Source organism: Meles meles, chromosome 5, assembly GCF_922984935.1.
Source record: "Meles meles chromosome 5, mMelMel3.1 paternal haplotype, whole genome shotgun sequence".
In the NCBI taxonomy this organism is placed as follows: Eukaryota; Metazoa; Chordata; class Mammalia; order Carnivora; family Mustelidae; genus Meles; species Meles meles.
In genome coordinates, this window is record NC_060070.1 from 92,595,748 (window position 1) to 92,618,460 (window position 22,713).

At 57.8% G+C, this 22,713-nt stretch overlaps 1 protein-coding gene across 2 annotated transcripts; it reads left to right on the top strand.

Annotated features, from left to right (window-relative positions):
• Positions 1 to 99: 99 nt before the first annotated feature.
• Positions 100 to 22,310, top strand: TMEM63B (transmembrane protein 63B). 2 transcript variants are annotated; one of them, XM_046005165.1, is made up of 24 exons: positions 100 to 231; positions 6,116 to 6,298; positions 6,584 to 6,663; positions 6,900 to 6,941; positions 7,861 to 7,951; positions 9,410 to 9,447; positions 10,377 to 10,519; positions 10,627 to 10,678; positions 11,165 to 11,273; positions 11,876 to 11,946; positions 13,808 to 13,888; positions 14,270 to 14,393; positions 15,000 to 15,133; positions 15,254 to 15,391; positions 15,509 to 15,662; positions 16,646 to 16,752; positions 17,000 to 17,086; positions 17,290 to 17,355; positions 18,584 to 18,746; positions 19,348 to 19,453; positions 20,449 to 20,616; positions 20,885 to 21,000; positions 21,181 to 21,261; positions 21,519 to 22,310. In XM_046005165.1, exons 2-24 carry the CDS (start codon positions 6,140 to 6,142, stop codon positions 21,708 to 21,710), a joined length of 2,502 nt encoding a protein of 833 aa, XP_045861121.1. In that variant the 5' UTR covers positions 100 to 231; positions 6,116 to 6,139; the 3' UTR covers positions 21,711 to 22,310. The 2 variants fall into 2 exon arrangements, with proteins under 2 accessions (XP_045861121.1, XP_045861122.1); XM_046005166.1 differs by lacking the exon at positions 6,900 to 6,941.
• Positions 22,311 to 22,713: the final 403 nt, after the last annotated feature.

A 22,713-nucleotide genomic window follows, 5' to 3' on the forward strand; every position in this document is an offset into this window, starting at 1 on the left:
GCGATCTGAGAGTGCGCGCGCGCCTTGCGTGCGCTGGCGTGGGGGGTGGGACCTGCGCGGCCCCGCCCCTCCTCATTCCCCCTCCCTCCTCCCGTTCCCCCTCCCCCAGACACTGCCGCGGCCGCCGCAGGAGCCCGGAGCTCGAGCCGCCCAGCGACTCCCCTCCCCCTCCCCCAGCCCCGCCCCGCCCCAACCCGGGGCTCCCAGCCGGAGCCGAGTCTACGCCTGGGGGTGAGTACGCGACCCTTCTCTAGCCCCTTCTCTTTTCTTTGAGGATCCCACCACCACCCAAAGAAAACCCCGGACTCAGCTGCGTGTCCCCTCCCTTCAACCTCCTGCGGGACCCAGAGGTGCCCGGGCCCGAGGGACCCAGCGGTGCCGCGCGCTGCCCCTATCCCCGCACCATCCTGAGCCAAATGCGAGTCCTCCGAATCCTGCCCTAAGGTCCAGATGTTCACCGCCGTTTGTCCCCACCCCGGGGGAGATCCCGAGGGGTGGTTCCCCCCGCCCCCGGCCCCCTAGCGCCACTCTTCTCCCACCTGCCCGATCCAGGTGCGCGTCCCCCGCGCGCCCCTCCAGGGTTCCAGCTGCGCCCCCATCAGCTCGCCGCCGCTGTGGGGAACCTGCCGCCCCCGCCCCCGAGTTTTGGATTCCAGGGTCGCCAAGTCCAGTGCCCTCGGTCTCTTTTATCTTTTCTCCTGTTTCCGGGGCTGAGTACCCCAGAAACCGACCCGGGGCAGGGGTTCGGGCTCGGACAAGGGCACGGTTCGCGGGAGCTGGCGTGAGGCCGGCCGCTGCCCCCGGCCCGTCTGGGGACTGGTCGCGGGTTGGGGAGGCGATTGGCCCCGGGAGCGTGTCCTCTCCTTGCGCCCCACACAGTGCAGTTCATTCATGAGCCGCCCGGGCCTGCGTTGGAGGGTGCGGTGGGGAGAGGTTTCAGACCGAACCAGGAGTGGGGCAAAGGCCCCGTTGGGGGGAGGGGGCGCGCTTTGTCCCTCCTGGCCTTCTTGACCGTCTAGAGAGGACAGTCCCAGAGATTTGGCGCCTTGTTCCTCCGAAGAGAAGGTCGCTTGGGAAGTGGAGAGGAGAGGTCAGAGGGGCCGGCTGCCCTTGGGGCTCTGTGCTGCCACCTGCCTGGGTCCCCTGGGGGGATGTCTGGCCGCCCAGCCCTCCACTTCCCTGGGGGTAGGCAGGAGAGTCCCAGCTTCTCTACCCAGTACTACTCTCTAGCCTTTCCCTGGGTCAGTCCAGGAAAAATGTGGCTGTGCCCAACCCCTCTTGAGGATAGACCCTAGTCTTGCCTCCCAGGCGCATGTGAGGAGAGGAGTGGGAGTGTCTACCAGGCTTCCAGCCCTAATGTGCTGGCAGCATGACTGTCCTCCAGGGCACCAGAGGGTCCAGGCCCTGGCTTGCTCCAGGTGGCACATGCTGGGACCTGCTGTTGGCTCACCCAACTCAGTCTTGGCATATGGGTGGGTAGGTGGGGATGTGGCAAGGCAGAAGGCAGGTGGTGGGTAGTTAAAGGTAGCTAAGCTGGCTAATCCCCTTTCGGACATCCTGCGAGTTCTCTCCAATGATAACGGCTTCTTAGAGACCTCAGTTCAAATTCCAGTTCTGCCATTCTTTAGCTGTGTGACCTTGACAAGTTACTTAACCTGTCTGAACCTTAATTTTAATTTAAAAGTGTGTTTACTACCACCTCCTTACATGATTTATCATAGGGACCAGCTAGATAACAGGTAAAGAACCTGGCACCCTGCCTGGTTGCTGATCAATAACAGGTTCTCTTCTCTGAACTCCTGACCCATCCTGGCATAACATCACTCTCCTGTACCCCCCCCCCCACCTTTCTGGCCTGCTGCAAATGGATTCGGTATGTTTGAAGAGTTTGGGGCCACTCCCTGCCACTTAGTGGCAGAGTCCTGAATGGCCGTATAAGCCCTTGGGTCTAGAAAAGAAGCCCATCCTGACTGAGGGGCTCTATCATTAAAGTCTGTTTTCCTTTATTTTTATTTTTACCAGTTTCCTCCACTAAACCAACCCTTTTATGCTTCTCTTTATCAATAACATTAGCTGATTTTTTTAAGAATATATCATATGCCTTGAACTGTATTAAGAGCTTTACATAAGTCATCTTGTTTAGTTCTCAAAACAAACCACACATCTGAACTATTATTCCCATTTTCAGATGAAGAAACTGAGGCCGAGGGTGGTGAAATGTATTTTCCTAGGTCAGTAGCCAGATCTGTCTCATCCTAGAGCCTGAACTCTTAGCCCCCAGGCTCTGCCACCTGTCTTCTGTACTTCTTTCAGAACCTGGAATCACAAATGCAAGGTCTGAGTGGAGGGTCTCACAGCAGGCAAGAAGGAGGGCAATCAGAAATAGGATGTGGCATTTCTCCAGAGCTGTAGCAGGCACTCCGTGGCCCCCAACTCCCAGGCCCCTGGTAGAAGCTGCTCTGTTGGCCAGGGCAGCAAAATGCAGTGGCCAAGAGCATATACTTAGGCCAGGCTACCTGGGTCCATATGTGGATCTGTGACAGACTGGCTGTGTGACATTGGGCAGGTTGTGTACCTTCTCTGTACCTCAGTGTCTTCTCTGGGTCCTGATGGCCAGGAAATGAGACAACGCGTGTAAAGCGCTTAGAACAGTACCTGGCACAAAATCAGAGTAAAATAAATATTTGAGAATGCATCCTTTTCCTACCGCTTTTATCCTCACTCAGTGATACTTTTTGCCCTTCCCTGTGAAGTTGGGGGTGTGGGGTGAGGCAAGGATATTAATACATCTTTGCTACAGTTTGGAAGACTGATGCCCAGGTTACATAGTAGCAGAGTGGGCCTCCATTGTCCTTTCCTCCCTTCAGACCACACCACCTTCCTAGGAGCGCAGGCCCTAAATGAAATCTTCCCGAATAAATCTGGAAGGAAAAAGCTTTTAACTTACAACTCCCCAGCCCTCACAGCGCACACACTTCTTAATGGTAAAATAACAACCTTTCAATAGCTGGAAATAAAATCCTCTACCACCCTCTACACACTGCCAGCTAAAGCCTCAGTGTCAGGCTAGAGAAATTCCAGGATACAGCTGGCTGAGTGGATGAACTGCCCCCCCCAACTTCTCCCCCCCCCCCATATTGGGCCTCAGTCTCTTCCCTCCAACCACCCACTCTCACTAAAAGTTTTGAGCAGCTGCTCTAGGTGAACTTCAGCCCAGCAGCCCCGCCCCACAGACCCCACAGTTTGGAACTCCGAGGAGGAACCCAGTCCACCTGAAGAGCCACCAGCCCTGGCTCCACCCTTTACCTGCCCTGTGACCTCTTGTGAGTTGCTTCTGCTCCCTGGGTCCCTGCTTCCTCCCCTGTGAAGTGGGTAATAATGATCTGATCCAGCAAGTGTGCCCTGCCTTCCTTAGGTTTAGGGGGCGGTATAAGATCAATGCATTTGTGAAGGGGAGAAGGCTTTGTGACTGTAAAGAAGGAGGCAGCAGATGGATATGGTCATTTCAGTTACTAAGCATCTGCCTGGACCTTCACCCACCCTATGGGGTCCCCTTAAAAGCTCCCGGAATATTCCACCTTCCTTTGGTGTGGAGAGGACTAGAGTTGGGGGGCAGCGGATGCCAGGGGTTTGTACCCATTACATTCTGGCCTGATGGAGCCTTGGAGTTAGGGAAACAGTAGAATCTGTCTTGATTGCCAGAGTGCATTGGAGTTGGGAGTTTGGGAGAGGAGCCGCTCCTGCAGAGGGCCCCCAACTACCACAGACCCAAGCTACCTCTACCTACCTTTAACCTCAACTTTAACCATAGTGCCCCAGAGTTCTTTGCGTCTTATGTTTACATACCCCGGCTCCCAGACACACCCCCACCCACATCCCAACTTAGAGATCAGTCACCTACCTCTCCCCTACACACACACACACATCGCACACATGTACACACCTGAACGTACACATTGCCTCAGTGCTCTGGTGTTTTCTAGCTGGAGAGCATTTAATGGGCATGTACAAAGCTTCCATGTTACGCAGAGCCCTGTCCTAGGCACAAAAGAAGAGCATGGTGCCCTGAACACTGTTCTAGCTTTAAAAAGAGGTTGATGTAGGTTTGAACCCCATGTTTTTCTTTTTAAAGAATTTATTTATTTATTTATTTATTTATTTGACACAGAGAGACAAGCGAGAGAGACAGCAAGCACAAGCAGGGGGAATGGCAGGCGGGAGAGAAGCAGGCTCCCTGCTCAATAAGGAATCCCATGTGGGGCTGGGTCCCAGGACCCCGGGAGCCAAAAGCAGCCTATTAACCAACTGAGCCACCCAGGCGCCCCAACCCCATTGTTTTATTAGCAGCGTGACTTAGGGAAAGTTACTTAACCTCTCTAAGCCTCTGCGCCCTTATCATAAAATGGTAATAATATCCAACTCAGGATTGTCAAGGATTAAATAAAACACGTGTGTATTATTCTTGAAATGGTGGGCACTTGGTAAATGGTGCCTGTTGCAATCACTGAAATAATGGAGTTTTGGGGTTTTTTTGGTTTGGGGTTTTTTAAGGCAACTTGAGCCGGCAGGGAAGAGGGAGGCATAACACATCAGGCAGGTACTACCTTAGCCTTCCTAACATAGGCTTTCCAGAGACTCCCTGGGACCAAGTGAAACATATAAACAACCACAGCTTCCCCCTCCATCCGAGAGCTGGTGACTCTTGCCCTGTAATTGAAGTGTTAGGAAGAGGCTGGGGAAAACCAGGGATCAGTGGGCAGGAGAAACCCTGAGTCGTTCCCCCCTCCCCCCGCCGGGGGCTGGAGGGTGCTTGCTCCCAGAGTTATTGTCACTGATTCTAGGTTTGTTGTTCTCTCTCTTTGTCTGGTTTCCTCCTTCCCTGGGGAGCCCCCCCTCAAGGCAGAGTTTCAGTGTTGTCAGCAGAAGGGGTCCCCAGGGGCCCCCCAATAGGACGCGGGTGGGGCAGCAGTGCCTCGGCCACATTTCTCCTCCACCCTAGGAGCCTCCCCAGAGCCCTGCTAGGCTTCGTCCCCAGGCAGTCCCAGAACCCAGGTATCCGGGCTGGCTGGCCCTTCCCTCCTCCTCCCCCGTCCCATCTACCCAGACCACAAAAGGCTGGACAGCCACGCAGTGGTGGGGATCGTGGATGGAGGGTAGTACCCTGGCTGCAGGGCGCTTGGGCGGGGGAAGAGGCCACGCCCACCCTCTCTTTCCCTTTGCCAATGGGAAAAACTCGCTGGAGGGCAGGCGTTCCCAGCCTGCCCTACTCCGGAGGCAGGAGCAGGGCACTCTGGGAGTTGTAGTCCTCACACCACTCAGGTGACCCCTGTGCTAAGATCATTGAAGAGGTGAGGAAGCTGGCGGGAAGGTGGGTGTAGCTGCTTCCAAGGCAGGGGGAAAGCAACGAGAGTAAGCAGGAGTGACTGGGACCAGGCAGATCACACAAACCCAGAAGCCTTACTCTTTCACTGACTTCCCACTCTGACCCCATCCTTGGGTCCCTACTCTGAGCACAGTGGACCAGCTTGGAACCTAAACATCTTTTTCTTTTTCTTTTTTTCTTAAGCCAATTGTATTGAGAAAGTAATTAACAGAGTTGAAAACTCTAAGCAGACGAAACCATGCCATTTTTCTAAGAGGTTGGAAGAAAAGATCAGGAGAAGCTAGCTGGCTCCTGACCCATCCTCCTAGGCTTGAATCCTCAGACCTAAGACTTTCCCCATCTTCCCTCATACTCAGTTTCCAGGGAAAAAGAGAAAGAGAGGCAGAGAAAGAGAAAGCAAATATGTGAGTGTGAGCGTGTGTGTGTGTGTGGGTGGGTGTGTATGGAGGCGGTGGGAGGCAGATATTAGAGACTCACAACTTCCAGCTTAGAAAAACCAGTCTCCCCAGTCCAGATCTGGGCCAAGTTCCCCAGACCCAGCCTTACAGCCAATGAAGGTAAATCCATGTGACTCAACTCTCCCCTCCCCAGGCCCTTATCTCTGGAAGCCAGCGCTTCCACCCACCCAGGCTGCCGGGCAGATCTGCCCTCACTCCCTGTCCTCATGGTCCCACGGGGAGCCATGATGGGGATCAGGGACAAGCCCAGCTGACCCCTGTTCTCTCCGCCCAGGAGGACCATGCGGCAGTAGCAGCCATGCTGCCCTTCCTTCTGGCCACTCTGGGCACCACGGCCCTCAACAACAGCAACCCCAAGGACTACTGCTACAGTGCCCGGATCCGCAGCACCGTCCTGCAGGGCCTGCCCTTTGGGGGTGTCCCCACCGTGCTGGCTCTTGACTTCATGTGCTTCCTTGTGAGTGCCCACACACTATCCCCCCACCAACCCCACACTTGGCATCCACACCCTGTACATAGCTCGCTAACACCTGCTACCCTAACTACTCCACCTGACTCTGACTCCCCAGGCTTAACTACGGGAGGGGTCCACATCACCCAGCCCAAGCCTAGCCCCTGACCGTCCACCCAAGCCAGTCATCCCTTTCTAAAACAAAAATCCCAGCCCCTCCGCCCCTGCTCTCCTGGCTAGTCCAGTGGGTAGACAGACTGTCTGCCTGCCAACCATTTCCTCTGCCCTCAGGCACTGCTGTTCTTGTTCTCCATCCTCCGGAAGGTGGCTTGGGACTACGGGCGGCTGGCCTTGGTGACAGATGCAGACAGGTAAGGCTTTGGGACTCTCCCTTACCTGTACACACACACACGCACACACACACACACACACTTACTTCTCAGGGATAAGAGCCAGCCCTCTCTCATCCCCCTTTGTTGGGGGGATGAAGAGGGACCAGTCCCAGAATGGACATGGGGGACATGAGGGCATGGGCCTCTGTCCTTTGCCAGTCCCCGGGGACCCTCCCCCACCACCCCTGTTAACCCTGTCTGTTCTCTGTCCCCAGGCGTCGGCGGCAGCAGGAGAGGGAGCGAGTGGAACAGGAATAGTATGTGGGGCACCTGCCCCCTCATCCCCACTAAACCAGCTTTCTCTTTTCTTCTCTCATGCTTCTCTTCTCTTCCTGCCAAGTTACTGGTTTCTCTTTGCAGTTTTCTCCTCTGCAGGCTCGTGTTTCGGGTTAACGCAGGCGGTGCGCTTTGCAGAGCAGGGGGCTCCCCAACTTGTCTCTGCCTCACTCCCCCATCTTCCCATCTGGCTTTCAGCCTGAGAGAAGCCCCTCCCTGTGTGCCCTGCTCTCCTGGTGACTGGGCTGGAGGGGCGGTCCTCCAGGGAACTTACAGTACACTCACCTGTTGGTCACGGAGACAAGAGGGGGAGTCACCAGTGGCTTGCCATCCTCTAACAACTAGTTCTTCATATTTCAGGGTTCCCTGCTCACCCCTTCTGGAGGGCTGGGAGGGGGGCTTTCCATGGAGCCCCAAGTCTGGCCTTTCAGGTCATATCATTGTCTCTGCCTGTAGGACTGGCGTTGGAGTTTCGGCAGCTGCTGGGGTCAGGAAAAGGGGAGGGTAGGGGCCCACCAGGGGAACATCCCCCAGCCCCCAATACCCCATTGCCCTGTGCATGATATTGGCTCTCTTGCCCCCCCATCCCATCCCCTGCTGGTCAGCTCCAGAACTGCAGCGCCTGCTCACATTCTTACTTCAGCCTCGGGGTCAACGATGAAGACACTGTCCTCCCTGCTCACTGCCCTGCGCTGGTACCCCCCCCAGGGCTCCTGAAGCAAAGAGGCGGATTTCAGAGAGGCAGGGAGAAGGCAGTCATTCCTCCCCGCTTCAGCCTCTGCGCTTTCTGTGCCTTGTCTAGCCCCTGGAGACCTGGAGTGGGAGCCCCCCACTTCAACCCTGCTCTCCAGGAACTCAGACTCACCAGGCTCTCTGATCTCTCACCTCCCCAACCCCCAGTGTGGCCTCAGCTATGCACGGGGACAGTCATGACCGGTATGAGCGTCTCACGTCTGTCTCCAGCTCCGTCGACTTTGACCAAAGAGACAATGTGAGTGCCCTCCCCCAGACCTGTTCGCCTCCTGCTCCTCCTCAAGGGTGGGGGGCTCAGCAGCCTTGGCCTCCAGAGGTACAGGGTCAAGGACCTATGGAATGTGACCTTCTCCTCAGCAAGGGTAACGCTTGTCTAAGAGCTGCAGGAAACCCACCCAGACTTGGAACTCCTGCCTCTGGGCCCCATGCTGACCCCCAAGCTAGCACCAACCTAGCATCACACATCCTGAACTTTGTCCCACATAGAACTCTGTGCCTGTCCCCCCATCCCCAATAATCCTAAGGACCTCTTTTCCCTTAGGGTTTTAGAAGTAACAACAGCCTTTCTGGTTCATCGAGCAAACATAGACTTCGTGTTGCTCAGAGATGGCAGGCTAGTGGCCTGGTGGCCCTCAGCGGGGTGGGGCCAGTTGTGGGTCATAGCTGAGTGACAGAGGCCCCTGTGGACAAGGCATGTACCTGGAGATTCTCAGCAGTCCCCAGACCTTCATTCACGTCAGGCCCAGCGCTTAGGCATTACTTGCCTGGCCCCTGTCACTCAGCCGGCATGGGGGTCCTAGACAGAACTCTAATCTTTAGGCCCCAGGATGGCCCTGGTCAGTCCAGCTTGGGCTGGGGGCCCTGGGGACAGCAGCTCTTATAGCAGCCACAGTAGAAGAAGCCAGTCAGCCTCCTGAGTTGGACTCCTACTGGTGAGTGGCAAAGCAAAGGTATCACCCCTGCCCACCCAGAGGTCCTGGATGGTCCCCAGACTCAGGTGATGTCCGCTACAGGGAGCAGTCCTGCATCTTAGCTGGAAGGCGCCTCTCTCCCCGATCCTGGGTTAAGTCCGGCCCTTCTACTAGGAGGAAGGTGGGGGAGGATTCTCTCCATCTGGCCCTCCCCCATATGTCCCCAGCCTGCTCTCAGGGGGGTGAGTTTCTGGCTGAAGGCAGGCCTGGGGGCTTGAGGGTAGGAATTGCAGCTCACAGGGTTGCGGGGTCTGGTCCTTCTGGGGTGTGCTGGAAGAAAGGCGGCAGGAACTCAGGCAGTTTGGCCCGCCCCTCTGCTGTTGGCAGCCATGTTGCAAACGCTTGTTAGCTACAGGTCTGGAGGTCCCCACTGCCCTTGCTAGAACCCTGAGTCCCACCCGTCCCTCCCCTGACCCACACAGCTTCAGGCCTTCCTCTGTTGGCGCCGCCCCATTGGCTTTTTGCAGGGATGTACAGCTCTGGGCACGAGATCCACAGATAGCCCAGTTTGCCCTTAGTCCTTCTCTCCTTTGAGGGCTGGCACCTTCCCTCTTGCCCTCTGGGATGCGCTGCTTTTGTGGGGAGGGGAGGGAGATGTGGAAATTGTGCCAAGGTGGGCCACATCCCAGAGGTGGTCACGAGCATGGGGTGGCTGGGATTCAAGGGGGAAGTGGGGGTTGGGTTGGAGGGGAAGGGACTCCAGCTGACAGCCCTCTGTCCCCTAGGGTTTCTGTTCCTGGCTGACAGCCATCTTCAGGATAAAGTAAGTGAACAGTCTTCAGACTCTAAGGAGAGAGAGAAACAGAGAAATTTGAGAACCTGTCACTTCCCCCACAAAGTCCAGCTGCCAGCAGCTTTGAGGGCCTTTAGTGCTCCCAGCCAGCCCAGCAGCCTGCTCCCTACTCCAGGAGGCCAGGCCCTGGGGTCCCAGCCTCCGTTGTCCCCTGAGTTCGCCTCACCTTATCCCCACCCCGTCTCCTGTGTGCCCCCTGCCTGGTGGGCCCACTCTGCCCGCAGCTGTCCGAGCCCCTGCCGCCCCCCGCCCCGAGGGCAGAGGCTGGAGCCCCCCCACCTCAGAGCCTCGTGCAGCCAGCGGGTGGGGGCAGCAGGCAGGCTGGGAGCAGCCAGCAACAGGCAGGAGCCAGTATCCAGCAGGCAGAAGTCAGGAGATGGAGCCCGAGTGCAGCAGGCAGGCAGTGAGCGCTGAGAGAGGCAGGAGGCCCGGACAGGTCAGCACCACCACTGCCCCGGCCCCGGCCCCAGGGCCCCTGCCCCGGTGCCCCATACCTGTGCTTCTCCAGCACCCATAAGGCACCACTGTGGCCCCAACCCAGGTCCTCCCTCCCGTTTCTACCTCTCCCACCAACCTGCCTCTCCCTCCTCACCTGCCCTTTCCATATACCCTTCTGCTTCACATCTCTCACCCGTCTTCCTCTCTCTGCGGCCTTCCCCATCGCCCATCTATTCCTCTCCTCTCTCTGTCTTCTTCTTCCTTCCTTCCCCTTCCCTCTCCCTTTCTCCCCACTCCCTTCCCAAAAGATAGAGGGCCCAGAGACCCCACCCCACCCCCACAGTGGTGCCAGACCAGCAGGGGCTGGGGGAACATGGGGTGGGGGCGGGCAAGGCAGGTAAGCTGTGGCCCCTCGGCTGCCCTGGGCCTCACCTACGTCCTCTGCCGCCCCTCACCTGCAGGGATGATGAGATCCGGGACAAATGTGGGGGCGATGCCGTGCACTACCTGTCCTTCCAGCGGCACATCATCGGGCTGCTGGTCGTCGTGGGTGTCCTCTCTGTGGGCATCGTGCTGCCTGTCAACTTCTCAGGGGACCTGCTGGGTCAGTGAGGGCCAGGATGGGGGGTGGTGGGAGCAGAGGATCGGGGGCAAGAGGACCCATGTTCTTACCCCAGCATCGTCCTCTCCCTCTTCTTACCCCCTCCCCAGAGAACAATGCCTACAGCTTTGGGAGAACCACCATTGCCAACCTGAAATCAGGGTAAGGTGGGGAAGCCGGTCAGGGAGGTCAGGGTCTGCACCAGAGTCTAGCCATGACAGGGGTGCAAGGGGGCACACAGTAGGGAGAGGTGGCGGAGGCTGTCGACGAGGCTGTGGGGCCCTGAGGATTTGGACTGGAGACAGAGGAGGTGGAGGTCTGTCGGGGAGCCCCAGGGATGACCAGACCCAGAAGTAGCTGTGTGACCGCAGGCCAAGGAAAGATGGCAGCGGGCAGTTGGAGTGGGAGGCAGTGTAGTCAGTGGGCAGGGCAGCGAGATGACCCCGTGGGGCCATTTCAGCTGTAGTGGAATAATCTTGGGGCCTGGACAACGTGGAGTGTGGGGCCTGCCCCGGGAGGGGGTCCGTGCCCAAAGACCAGGGCCAGGAGGGGGGCCCCGTACCAGGGCTGAATTCACAGCGGGAGCTTGGGGGCTGTCTGAGTGCGTTGCCATCCCCAGTGGCTCCGTGTCCCCCTCTGCCCTTCCAGGAACAACCTGCTGTGGCTACACACCTCCTTCGCCTTCCTGTACCTGCTGCTCACCGTCTACAGCATGCGGAGACACACCTCCAAGATGCGCTACAAGGAGGACGACCTGGTGAGTGGAGCAGAGCCCCAGCCTGCCCCACCCCAGCCTCTTCCCTTCCGTCCTCCTTGCTTGCCTCAGCCCTAAGGGGCACCTGTGCCGGGAGGAGGCCACCTGGGTTCCCATCCTGGCCCCGCAGCTCGAGAGCCCCTATCCACATTAAGTGATCTCCCTAAGCCTCAGCTTCCCTGTCTGTAAAATGGGACAACAGAACCTTCCTGAGGTCGGAGGGAAGGGGAAGTGATGGACCGGTGGAAAGCACCTGTGCTGTGCCTGGCCCCCAGGAAATAGCCGTGGGGATGCTGTGGTAGTGACAAACACTGTCTGCATTCGGCACCAGGCCAGCCATGGAGCCGGGCCCTTATGGCCTGAGGGTCAAGAGAGCCAGCCCCCCTTTCCTCTCCCCCAATGACCGCTCGGGAGCAAGAGGCCAGATGGCTCTTTCATTAAGCTTGTTGCCTGATTTCAATGGGATACACTCTCCTGGCTTGCCCTGGGACCTGGCTTATCCCGAAGGCCTCCTCCCACCCTTCAGCTCCTTGTTCCCCACACCCTCCTGGCACATTCTTGAACCTCCTCCTCCAGAAGGCAGACCCATTCCCCTCTCACCCCAGGTGAAGCGGACTCTTTTCATCAACGGAATCTCCAAATATGCAGAGTCAGAAAAGATCAAGAAGCATTTTGAGTGAGTGGCTACTCCTACCCCCAACCCCAGGTCCTGTGGGCCCTTCTTCACCGTTCAGCCCCTTAGACTCCTCCTGCCCTCGCACTGAGGTCTGGGGCTGATGCAGGGATGGAGGTGAGAATGACATGAGTCCAGGGTATTCCAGCACTTGGGCTGGGTGAGAGGCACCTGCCAGAACAGCAGAAATACAAGAAATACTTGAAAAGTGAAAAAAGTGGGGTCCATCCCCTCCCCTGCCACCCCCACCCAGCTTGAACTGGGTCATGGGTTGTTGATTCGGGTCCATGGGCCCTTTGAGGTGTGTGGCTTCAGACTTCGATGTGACATTCTGAGGTTTATGTGCAGACCAAGAGGAAGGAGCTCCTTGGCCTTCGTGGATACTGAGGGAGCCCAGGTGTGCATGTTTGCCGAGGCTCTTTCCAGCTCTGGGGCTCTATCTTCTGGGGAGGGGCATACCCTCCTCTAGGAGTGCCATGTGACCGGGACAATGTGTGGATAGGGTTAGGGATCCTGTCATACATTCACCTGTACACTGAGCAGACTTTCTCAGATGATGCCAGACCAAAGCACAGTGGTGGGCCTTGGGGCCATAAAAATGAATGAAAGGTCATTATGCTCTTGGAGGTTCCCCTGGGAAAAGTGGGCCTTAGGAGCCGGTGCAGGGTCTGATGAGAGTTTGGTCTGAGGTTGGTCTGTGGCCAAAATTAGGAGTTGGCCAGTGGCCTTGATAAGGGACCTTCGTGATCAGGATCAGGACTTGGAGAGGTCTGGATCCACCATTAAGTGGCCTGGATCGGAAGTCAGTTGTTCTGGATCAGAACCGGACTGGGAGGCAGTGTCTGGCCAGGGTCAGACTGCAGACCCCTTGGCGGCCCACCAATGAGTGGTTTGTGATCAGTATCCAGCGGATGGATACTCATTCATTCAACACACCTGTCTTGTCACCTTCGATACCCCACACGTAAACAAATTAGAAACAGGCCCTGCCCTCCCAAAAGTTACAGAACAGCGGTCAAAATTAGATCATCCTCAGTCAGTACAAGAGCGACTTGGGATCCTATCTCGAGTCCGAGCCGTGATCAGCATTAGGGGGCAGTCTGGGTCAGGATTAAGGACAGTGTGTGCTCAGAATTAGGTGACATCTGAATATTACTGTCCTGTTGGAATCAGCTGTCAGCTTGGACTGGTAAGCCTTTAACAACCCATACTTACTGAGTACCTGTGGTGCGGCTGCGCTGGAGTCGGGCTGGGGTTTCAGCAGCATACACAAAAAAGAAGCAGCCTCTTCCCTCACCTCCTATCCCGGTGGACGAGGCAGATAATAAACGAACTAGTGACAGCCATGGCGTCAAGCAGGGGTAGGCGCCGAGAAGAAAACCAAAGCAGTGTTTGGTTCAGTGAAGGAGTCAGGAAGGGGTGCTGTTCCCAGTAGGGTGGTCTGGGGGGACTCTGACAGGGTCCTGCCTGCAGTGAGGAAGTAAATCCCGAGAACCAGGCATCCATTCAGCACACGGGTGCTGTACATGTACTGTGTGTTTCATACCAGACCCGATGGGTGTCCGTGGGGAGCTCGGAGTTCAGCTTGTCTGTTTCAGGAGTCAGCTTGTGATTTTGTTTAAGAAGCAGACTGTGATTAAATTTAGTGGCCAGCCTTTAAGCAGGAGTGGGGAAGACTGTGGTCCAGATTGGGGTTTGGGGGATCGAGGGGGTGAGCATGAGGGAATGACCGTCTCATAGATCCATTCGTTCAGTACGTGTTTACTGAGCAGCTACTAGGTCTAAGCTGTTGGCCCAGGCCTGATGTATGGCGGCAGGCAGGTGGGTGGGGTCCCTACAGAGATGATGGTGGACTGTGTTTCAGGGAGGCCTATCCCAACTGCACGGTTCTTGAAGCTCGCCCATGTTACAACGTGGCTCGTCTTATGTTCCTTGATGCCGAGAGGTAATGGGGGGAGGGGATGACACAGGAGGGGCCCCTGCCTTTTGCAGGGGGCATGCTGGCTACCCCACAGGAACCCAGCTTCCCTTCCTGGTGTTTCCCAGGGCATGTGATTTTAATCTGAGGACATACCCTACTTCAGCTGCAGTATAAGAAACTCAGGCCAAATCATAGAAAGAATTTCTGGCCCTTAAGGGATGGGCGGGAAGACCCTTGAATAGAGGCGTATCTGAACCATGTGTTCTAAGCTGATCCAATTGTAAGCTCACCCCTGTCCTTAGGGAGTGGACATAGACGACCCCTGAGCTGAGCTCCCTACCCGCCCTCCCTGCCATTCCTGGCCCTAGTTGGGCCAGTGGGTGACTGGGCACCTGGGTCTCACAGGAAGAAGGCCGAGCGGGGGAAACTCTACTTCACAAACCTCCAGAGCAAGGAGAATGTCCCCACCATGATCAACCCCAAACCCTGCGGCCACCTCTGCTGCTGCGTGGTACGAGGCTGTGAGCAGGTATGAGGGGACCCCGGGCTCTCAGAGCTCCAGCTGGGTATGGGGAAGAGGTGGACAGATCCCAGAAAGACCAGCCACAGTAGAGATGGACACATTCCAGACTTGGGTCCCCTGACCCCAGGAACATGCACATGGGCCTTGCACATGGTAAACAGACTCCCAGAGCAGGCTAGGCCCCGAGGTGGGGTAGGGTTGGGGGGCCCAGGACTAGGAGCAGAGTGCAGCCCTGCTCTCAGGGCCCCCACCTGTCCCTGCAGTCCTTGTTCCGGGTTCCCCTATTGGGTTCCCCATCCATGCAGTGACCCAAGTTTACAAACCCCAAATCAGAAGGGCTCAGCCAAGAGAATAGCCTTGCGCTGTATTTACCAACTCTGTGGCTTTCAGAGAAGTTTCTCGACTGCTCTGTGCCTCAGTCTCCTCCTCTGTAAGACGGAGCTAATGGTACCTACCTCCAGATTGCCATGAAGGTTACATGAGTTAATGCATAGAAAGGCTAGAGCAGCACCTGGCCTGGAGTAAGGCCCAGGTCAGTGCCACCAAGCGTGCCGGGGAGCGGCCTGGCTCCCTGACCAGAGCCCCACCCCCCGGCTCACTTGCTCTTGGCAGGTGGAGGCCATCGAGTACTACACGAAGCTGGAGCAGAAGCTGAAGGAGGATTACAAGCGGGAGAAGGAGAAGGTGAACGAGAAGCCTCTTGGCATGGCCTTTGTCACCTTCCACAATGAGACCATCACCGCCATGTGAGCCCCTGTCCTGCAGCCCATCCCCATCCTGGTGCCCTGGGGACTGGCGGGGCTCCTGGGTCCTCGAGCTCATGGCCAGCCCTTGGCAGTAACCAGCGCCCCCCACCCCCACCCCAGCATCCTCAAGGACTTCAACGTGTGTAAGTGCCAGGGCTGCACCTGCCGTGGGGAGCCGCGCGCCTCGTCCTGCAGCGAGTCCCTGCACATCTCCAACTGGACTGTGTCCTACGCCCCCGACCCCCAGAACATCTACTGGTGAGCACTGCGGGGCGGCCGGGACAGGCTTCGTGTGGCCTGGTGGCTGCAGCGGGGACAGGGGAATGGAGGCAGGGCTGGGGTATCCCTAGAATGACCCTCACCTCTGCCTTCCAGGGAGCACCTCTCCATCCGAGGCTTCATCTGGTGGCTGCGCTGCCTGGTCATCAATGTCGTCCTCTTCATCCTCCTCTTCTTCCTCACCACCCCTGCCATCATCATTACCACGATGGACAAGTTCAATGTCACCAAGCCTGTGGAGTACCTCAATGTGAGACTCAAGCCCCAGACCACCCCCTCCGTGCTGGGTCTCGAGACACAGATACCAGGACTCGGAGCCCTCTTTTCCGGAGGTGGAGGGGGAAGCCAGAATGCCCTCTGGCCCGGGCTAGCTCCGGTTCTGCTTGGCCAGCCCAGGCCCATCAAGAGCTCCCTGTGACCACAGGCTGCAGAGCCCTCTGGGAATGCCCTTGCCACCTTCCCCCGAGAGACACCACCCTTGGGTTTGCACAGCCCTAGAAAGATACCAGAGAAGAGAGTGAGCCCGGGCCAGTTTTAACTGACCATGTGACAAGTCTCCTTCTCCTCATCCCCACCCCACCCCATCTCTCCAACAGAAGAACAGAGGTTCAGACTTCAACACTGGCTTCCAAGCTTAGATTCTGATGCCTTTATCAAAAGGACTCTTAGGTGAACCCCAGTGTGGAAAAGCACGACTGCTCAGATGGCCATAGAGTGAGGGGTTATTTCCACCAGCTCCTCCCTCGCTCCTCCTGCCATGCACACAGCATACCATCTTGGAGCCTTAAAGTCCAAAGTCAGACAAGTTGAAAATTCCCGAGTGATAAGAGCAAAATACACCAGACCCAGTTGGCCTGGGTTCCCATCCCCACGCCACTGCTCACCCAGCTGGGTAACCTGCTGAATCTCTCTTTCCCTTAGTTTGCTCTTCTGTAAAATGGGCCAATAGCATTGTTCAAAAGATCCATACACATAAAGCCCATGGTCAGTGCCCAGCACTTAGGAGGTACTCAGCCAATGCTAACCATGACAGTAACTCCCCCTGAAGTGGTATTCGTGAGCCCGGCCCCCACCCTCGCTCTGGCCCTGCAATGTTCTGGATTTCTGCCACGGGGCCCCAGGAGCCATGGGGCCTGGGGCTTAGAGGGGGAGGGGGGCAGGTAAGCCAAGCACGCTAGACAGGGGCTTGCTAGACAGCACCCGCCTGAAACACCCCTCTGTGCTCCACCGCAGAACCCCATCATCACTCAGTTCTTCCCCACCCTGCTGCTGTGGTGCTTCTCGGCCCTGCTCCCCACCATCGTCTACTACTCGGCCTTCTTCGAAGCTCACTGGACACGGTGAGACACCGCACATGCCCTGTGCTCTGGGCCTCCTAGGTGTCTGGCCGTCCCTGCTGGGAAGCCCTCTCCCCTGTGGCCTCCCTGCCCCAGGCAGTCCCAGAGCTGCCAGGGAAGGGAGGCTGGCCAGCATCTCACACTGGGAGGCCCCCATCCCAGCAGATACCATATTGGCTGGGGGAGCAGCCCTGGGGGGGGGGGGCGGTGCTGGTTCACTTGACCTCTGCCCTTGTGCCCCCTGCCCCAGCTCTGGGGAGAACAGGACCACCATGCACAAGTGCTACACCTTTCTCATCTTCATGGTGCTGCTCCTGCCCTCGCTGGGACTGAGCAGGTGGGTTGCAGAGGACGGAATCAGAGCTGGGGACGGTGGGGAGGGGCAGGATGTTCAAGGGGAGCAGTTCAGGCTCCCATGTCCCTCACAGAGCTGCGGGACCCTTGTCTGGGGGGCATCCCCAGAGGCTCATGGACTACATCTCCCCTGGTGTTCTGGGCCGTTCCAGCCCCCCACCACACCTCTCTACTCCTCCTCTCCAGCCTGGACCTCTTCTTCCGCTGGCTCTTTGACAAGAAATTCTTGGCTGAGGCAGCTATTCGGTTTGAGTGAGTTACCTGGGCCCCCAGGGAAAAAGACCGGGGGTGGGGTATGTGCCCAAGACACACCGGGGGGGGGGGGGGTAGGGGGCTCAGATGGCAGGGCAGAGTCATCCCAAGATGACACCACAGCGCTCAGGTATAAGACGTGGGAGATGTCCCTGGGGTCTGTGTTGGGGCTCATTCTCTGGGAACCCATGTAGAGGGTACCTTCAAGGTATATTTGGGGCTCTGGAGCCCACACTGGGGGATTTCTGTGAAATACAAGCCTATAGAGCTTGTATTTTCCGATTAACTCTAGCAGTCAGATTTCACACAGGAGACGTGTAGTAGGATCTTGGTCATAATTTGGGAATGACTTGGGGGTACCCCTGAAGGTCCTTGGAGCCCACACTTTTAAATATCTGTGGAAATCTTGGGCTCACAACTCCAGAGTATTTATGGGGAACTATGGGGCTCATACTTGGGGGGTTTATGGGACACAAGTCATGGGAAGACCTCTGCAGTTTCAGGCTCTTATCCAGAAGTGTGACTGTGGAGTTCCTTATGCAGTACCTTTTCTGGGAAGCCCTAGGAGGCTGTTCAGGGGTGAGGGGATGGAGGGCCACGTACCATGACTGTATATATGGGCACAAGGTCTAGGGGTCTTGCTATAAGCCATCTGTAAAAATCTTGGGCTGACACTTGGGTTGTCACAGGCTTTGACAAAGGTTCTGGGGCTCCCCACCCTAGAGATCTCTGAGGAAGGGTCTGTGGAGCTTGCATTCTGGAGGTGTCTGAGGCTCACACTCTGGGGGTAACTGTGGCTTAATTTAAAGTCTAAGGGAGTACATTCTGGGTATTCTTAGGGCTCACACTCTTAGGGGTCTTTTAGGGTCTCACAACCTCTGTGGGGATCTCAGGCAGTTATACCCTGAACATTGGTGGTCTTAGGCGTCCGAAGCACTCTTCATGGTCTTTATAGGGCACAAGATTTCCCGGCACCTCTGGGCTCACACCCTTGGGTTGGATCCACTCACACTGAGGGTGTTGGACGTGTCTGTGGACAGTCTGTCGTCTGCCCTGGGGCTCATGCTCTGGGGGGCACCGGGCCATGGGTGCTTGCGGGCTGAGCTGGGGTGTCCCCACGAAGGAAGGCGCGTCGGGGGCGGAGGTGTGGCGTGCTGGCATGCTGGCCGTGGGCAGGCGGCCGCTGGGTCGCCCGAGAGGGCAGCCCTGGAGCACTTGGTGCCCGCAGGTGCGTGTTCCTGCCCGACAACGGCGCTTTCTTCGTGAACTACGTCATTGCCTCCGCCTTTATCGGCAACGCCATGGACCTGCTGCGCATCCCAGGCCTGCTCATGTACATGATCCGGCTCTGCCTGGCGCGCTCTGCCGCGGAGAGGCGCAACGTGAAGCGGGTACGGCCGCCCGGGGCCGCAGCGGCCCACGCAGCGCCCCCTGGTGGGCCCAGTCTGAAACAGTGGTGGCCATGCTAGGGTGTGGGGGCACAGGGGTGCTGGAATTTGGGGGACCCATTTCCGTGGCCCTGGGCTATCCCCTTCCTATCTGGAGCCTCAGTTTTCCCATATGTGCAGCGATGGATCAACATAGATAACCCAGCCAGTCCTGACAGTCTAGGGTTCTGATGGGAGTTGGGGGAGGTCCGGGTCCCTAGACCTAGGGTCTTTGCAACCTAACCCCACACGAGGGCCCTGGACATCCCATCCCCCAGGCCTAGCCACCTGCCAGCCCCTGATCTCTCAAAGGTGCCCCGCCCCTCAACCCATGGCCCATCACTGTACCCGCCCTGAACTCCCCCTCAGCCTCAGCCCCTCTTTCCATCCCCTTCGCCCTGCCCCACCCTGGATACTGGGTTCCTTTTCCCCACGGCTTCGTTCCTGGCCTCCTGCCCCCTCCTACCTGCCCTGCGCCCTTCTAGCCTGTCCCTCCCTCCCTCCCTGTGCCCTTCTAGCCTGTCCTTCCCTCCCTGAGCCGCCCTCCTGCCCCTCTCCCCCCCAGCATCAGGCCTACGAGTTCCAGTTTGGCGCAGCCTACGCCTGGATGATGTGCGTCTTCACGGTGGTCATGACCTACAGTATCACCTGCCCCATCATCGTGCCCTTCGGTAGGCACCGCCGCGCCGGGACCTGGGCCCTGCTCGGGGGGACCCAGGACCTCACCCGCTTCACTCTAGTAAGGCAGGCCGCCCCGAGTGGACAGGGCCCTGGCTGGGAGACCGGCCCCTCCGGCCTCCCGCCCGGTCCCTGCCTCAGTCTGGGGCCCGGCCTGGGGGGGTGGAGGGGGAAAGCCATCTCAGCTCAGGCTGGCCCCAGCTGGTGTGCCAGGCCCCTGGGCAAAGTCACCCCGACATGGCCATACTCATCCACACCAAGTGCCTTCACTCAGCTGACATACTCAGACATACATCACATGTCCCCAGTGGTGTTCCCACACGTGCACACACTCACACTTCTACACGGGGTCTGCCACTATACTTGGAGACAGTCCCATAAGCTCAGGAATGACCTTTGGAGTCCGGGGCAGGGCTGGGCTCTCACTGCTCACAGAGGTACCCCGTGGTAGCTGAGCTGTGCACCTCAGACTAAGCAGCTCCTCCTCCTGAAATCTAGCAGTTTCTCTGCAGCCGTCACCCTACTAGTTCCCTCCGCTGTCCGCCCCATCAGACCCTGACCCCTTAACCACTCTCCCTGGTTATCAAAGGCTCCAAACTCCAAAACTAACCTCCCCATCCTTTCAAAAGCTCCCGTTCCCTCAGGCCCCAGAAAAACAGAACTTACCACCTAATTTATACTCCTCTGTGTAGAGACAGGGTAGAAAAAAAAAAAAAAATTAAGGGTTTCAAGAAGCTCATTGACCCAAAGAACGGACTTCTAACAGTAGGATTTTCAGTGAGGGGCCGTGGAAGGAGGCAAGGAGCCTGAGGAAGGGGACACTGTGTGCTCCTGCAGTGGGCTTGGGGCTCTTCCTGGACTGGGGTTGGGACAGGAGGAGGGAGGCCAGCCTCTCAGCTGTCTGGAAAGGACGAGGACGAGCTGGGACGAACACACAGAGGCCCCGCGGCACTGGTTCCAAGGTCAGGGCCCGTGTGGCTTCCCCCAGGGCTCATGTACATGCTGCTGAAACACCTGGTAGACAGGTACAATCTCTACTACGCCTACCTGCCGGCCAAGCTGGACAAGAAGATCCACTCAGGGGCTGTGAACCAGGTGGTGGCCGCACCCATCCTCTGCCTCTTCTGGCTGCTCTTCTTCTCCACCATGCGCACCGGTGAGGGCCGCCCCCCACACACACCGCCCCGGGGGGCGGCAGGGCAGGGTGATGGAGGGTGCCATCCAGAGTGAGACAGAGGAAGCCATGGGAGAGCCCGTGGTGGCCAAGGGCTGCAGGCAAGGAGCCCAGGAGAAGCCAGGTCAGGCCACGGCACGTAGGAATGCAGGACTGCATTCAGAAGGTAGCCAAAGTGGGGTGGTGGGCCCCCGGGAGGGGGTGCCCAGAGGAGAGGTAGCAGCCCCATCCTTTGCGTCCCCCCCACCAGGGTTCCTAGCCCCCACGTCCATGTTCACATTCGTGGTCCTGGTCATCACCATCGTCATCTGTCTCTGCCACGTCTGCTTCGGACACTTCAAATACCTCAGTGCCCACAACTACAAGGTGTGGGGCGAGGGGGGCAGGGGATGGCTGAGGGCAGAAGGTCAAGGGGGTGCAGTGGAGCAGGGGGCTGGGTGGGAGCTGAGGGCGGGGCAGCAAGGGGATCAGGAAGGCATGAGGTCGTGATGGCGACTGAGGGCAAGGACAGCGCCCCACTCCCTGACTCATTCTGGACCCCTCAAGATTGAGCACACGGAGACAGATGCTGTGGACCCCAGAAGCAATGGACGGCCCCCCACTGCTGCTGCTGTCCCCAAATCTGCAGTGAGTACCTGGGTTCATCGTGGCAGAGGGGGGCGAGGGGAGGAGTTGCTGACTGAGGCTCCACCAGTCCTCCAGGAAGTGGAGCCTGTTCCAGCCCCTGGGACAGGGAGACATCCGGCTTCACTGAGGGAGCTGCCCACCTCTCCCTCTGGGAGGCTCACTGTCCTGCTCCCCAGAGACTCTGAGATCCCCCCAGTCAGTCCCTCGCCATGGGGAGCAGCTGTCCACCCTCACCCTCTGCTCCTTTCCCCCTTCAGAAATACATCGCTCAGGTGCTGCAGGACTCGGAGGTGGACGTGGATGGGGATGGGGGTCCTGGGAGCTCGGGGGATGAGCCCCAGTTGTCCTCGTCCCAAGATGAGGAGCTGCTGATGCCGCCTGATGGCCTCACGGACACAGACTTCCAGTCTTATGAGGACAGCCTCATAGAGAATGAGATCCACCAGTAAGGGGAGGGAGGGGCCCTGGAGGCCACGCCCTGCCCCCACCCCACCCGCCCCCACGGACACTAAAAAAAAAACAAAAAACGCTAATAATTTATTAGATCTAAAGCCCCTTTGTCCCCCATCCCCTGCTTTCATTAAGGTATTTAAACCTGGGGATCTCACCACTCTCCCCCACCATGGAGGGAGGGAGGGAACCCCCAACCTCAGTGAGAAGAGCCCCGAGCCGGACCCGGGGCAAAGAGGGGTGCGGACAGGGTTCCCCCAGATCGGTGCCCCCCACGCTAGTAGTGTGGTCAGGAAAGGGTTATTGAGAGCCAAGAGGGGTACCTGGTGCCGTGGCTGGAGACCTGGGGGGGTGGCCCCCACCCAGTTCTTTCCTCCCTCCTGAGCCCCCCTGGGATCTGGCACTCCAGGGAAGTGGAGCCTCCAGCCCCATGTGGATTGCATGAGGGGGAGGGGCTGCAGAGTGGGAGGAAAAGTCAGGCCCCCAGTCAGGGAGGTGACCTAGGGGTGGGGGGTGGGCATGGCTGACACTGGACAATGGGTTTTTGCACTGTTTTTTTTTTGTTTTTTTTTTCCTTTAAAATAAAAATGAAAAGAAAAGCTCTGAGTCAGGTGTCTGATTTGTGCTGCTGCCCTGGGCATGTGGGCTGGGGACTGAGCACCCTGCTCCATATCTGGAGGACTTGTCCAGTGCCTTGGCAGAGACTTCTGGTGCGGGACCTCAGTTTCTCCAGGGAGAGGAGAGAACAGGCCCAGGAGACTTAAGGGGAGTCTTGGGTAGGAGGGGCCTGCTGCGGTCACACTGGCACCCCCATCCGGTATCAGCCCCCTCAGCTCTATCACTACCCCCTGCCCTGAGGAAATGGTGGGACTGCTCACAGGGACATAAACCCACTTTCTGAATCCCCAAAAGCCACACAAACGGGATGGACATTCAGGGAGAAAGGCCTGGCAAAACCACAGGTTCTCCACTGGTCTAGGAAGATGGCTTCCTGGAGGAGGA

Bases quoted from the DNA above. Each gene is read 5' to 3' on its own strand.
- TMEM63B (XM_046005165.1), top strand. From the start codon at position 6,140: ATGCTGCCCTTCCTTCTGGCCACTCTGGGCACCACGGCCCTCAACAAC. The intron at 14,394-14,999 runs GTATGAGGGGAC...TGCTCTTGGCAG, and splicing joins TGGTACGAGGCTGTGAGCAG to GTGGAGGCCATCGAGTACTA. The intron at 21,001-21,180 runs GTGTGGGGCGAG...GGACCCCTCAAG, and splicing joins TCAGTGCCCACAACTACAAG to ATTGAGCACACGGAGACAGA.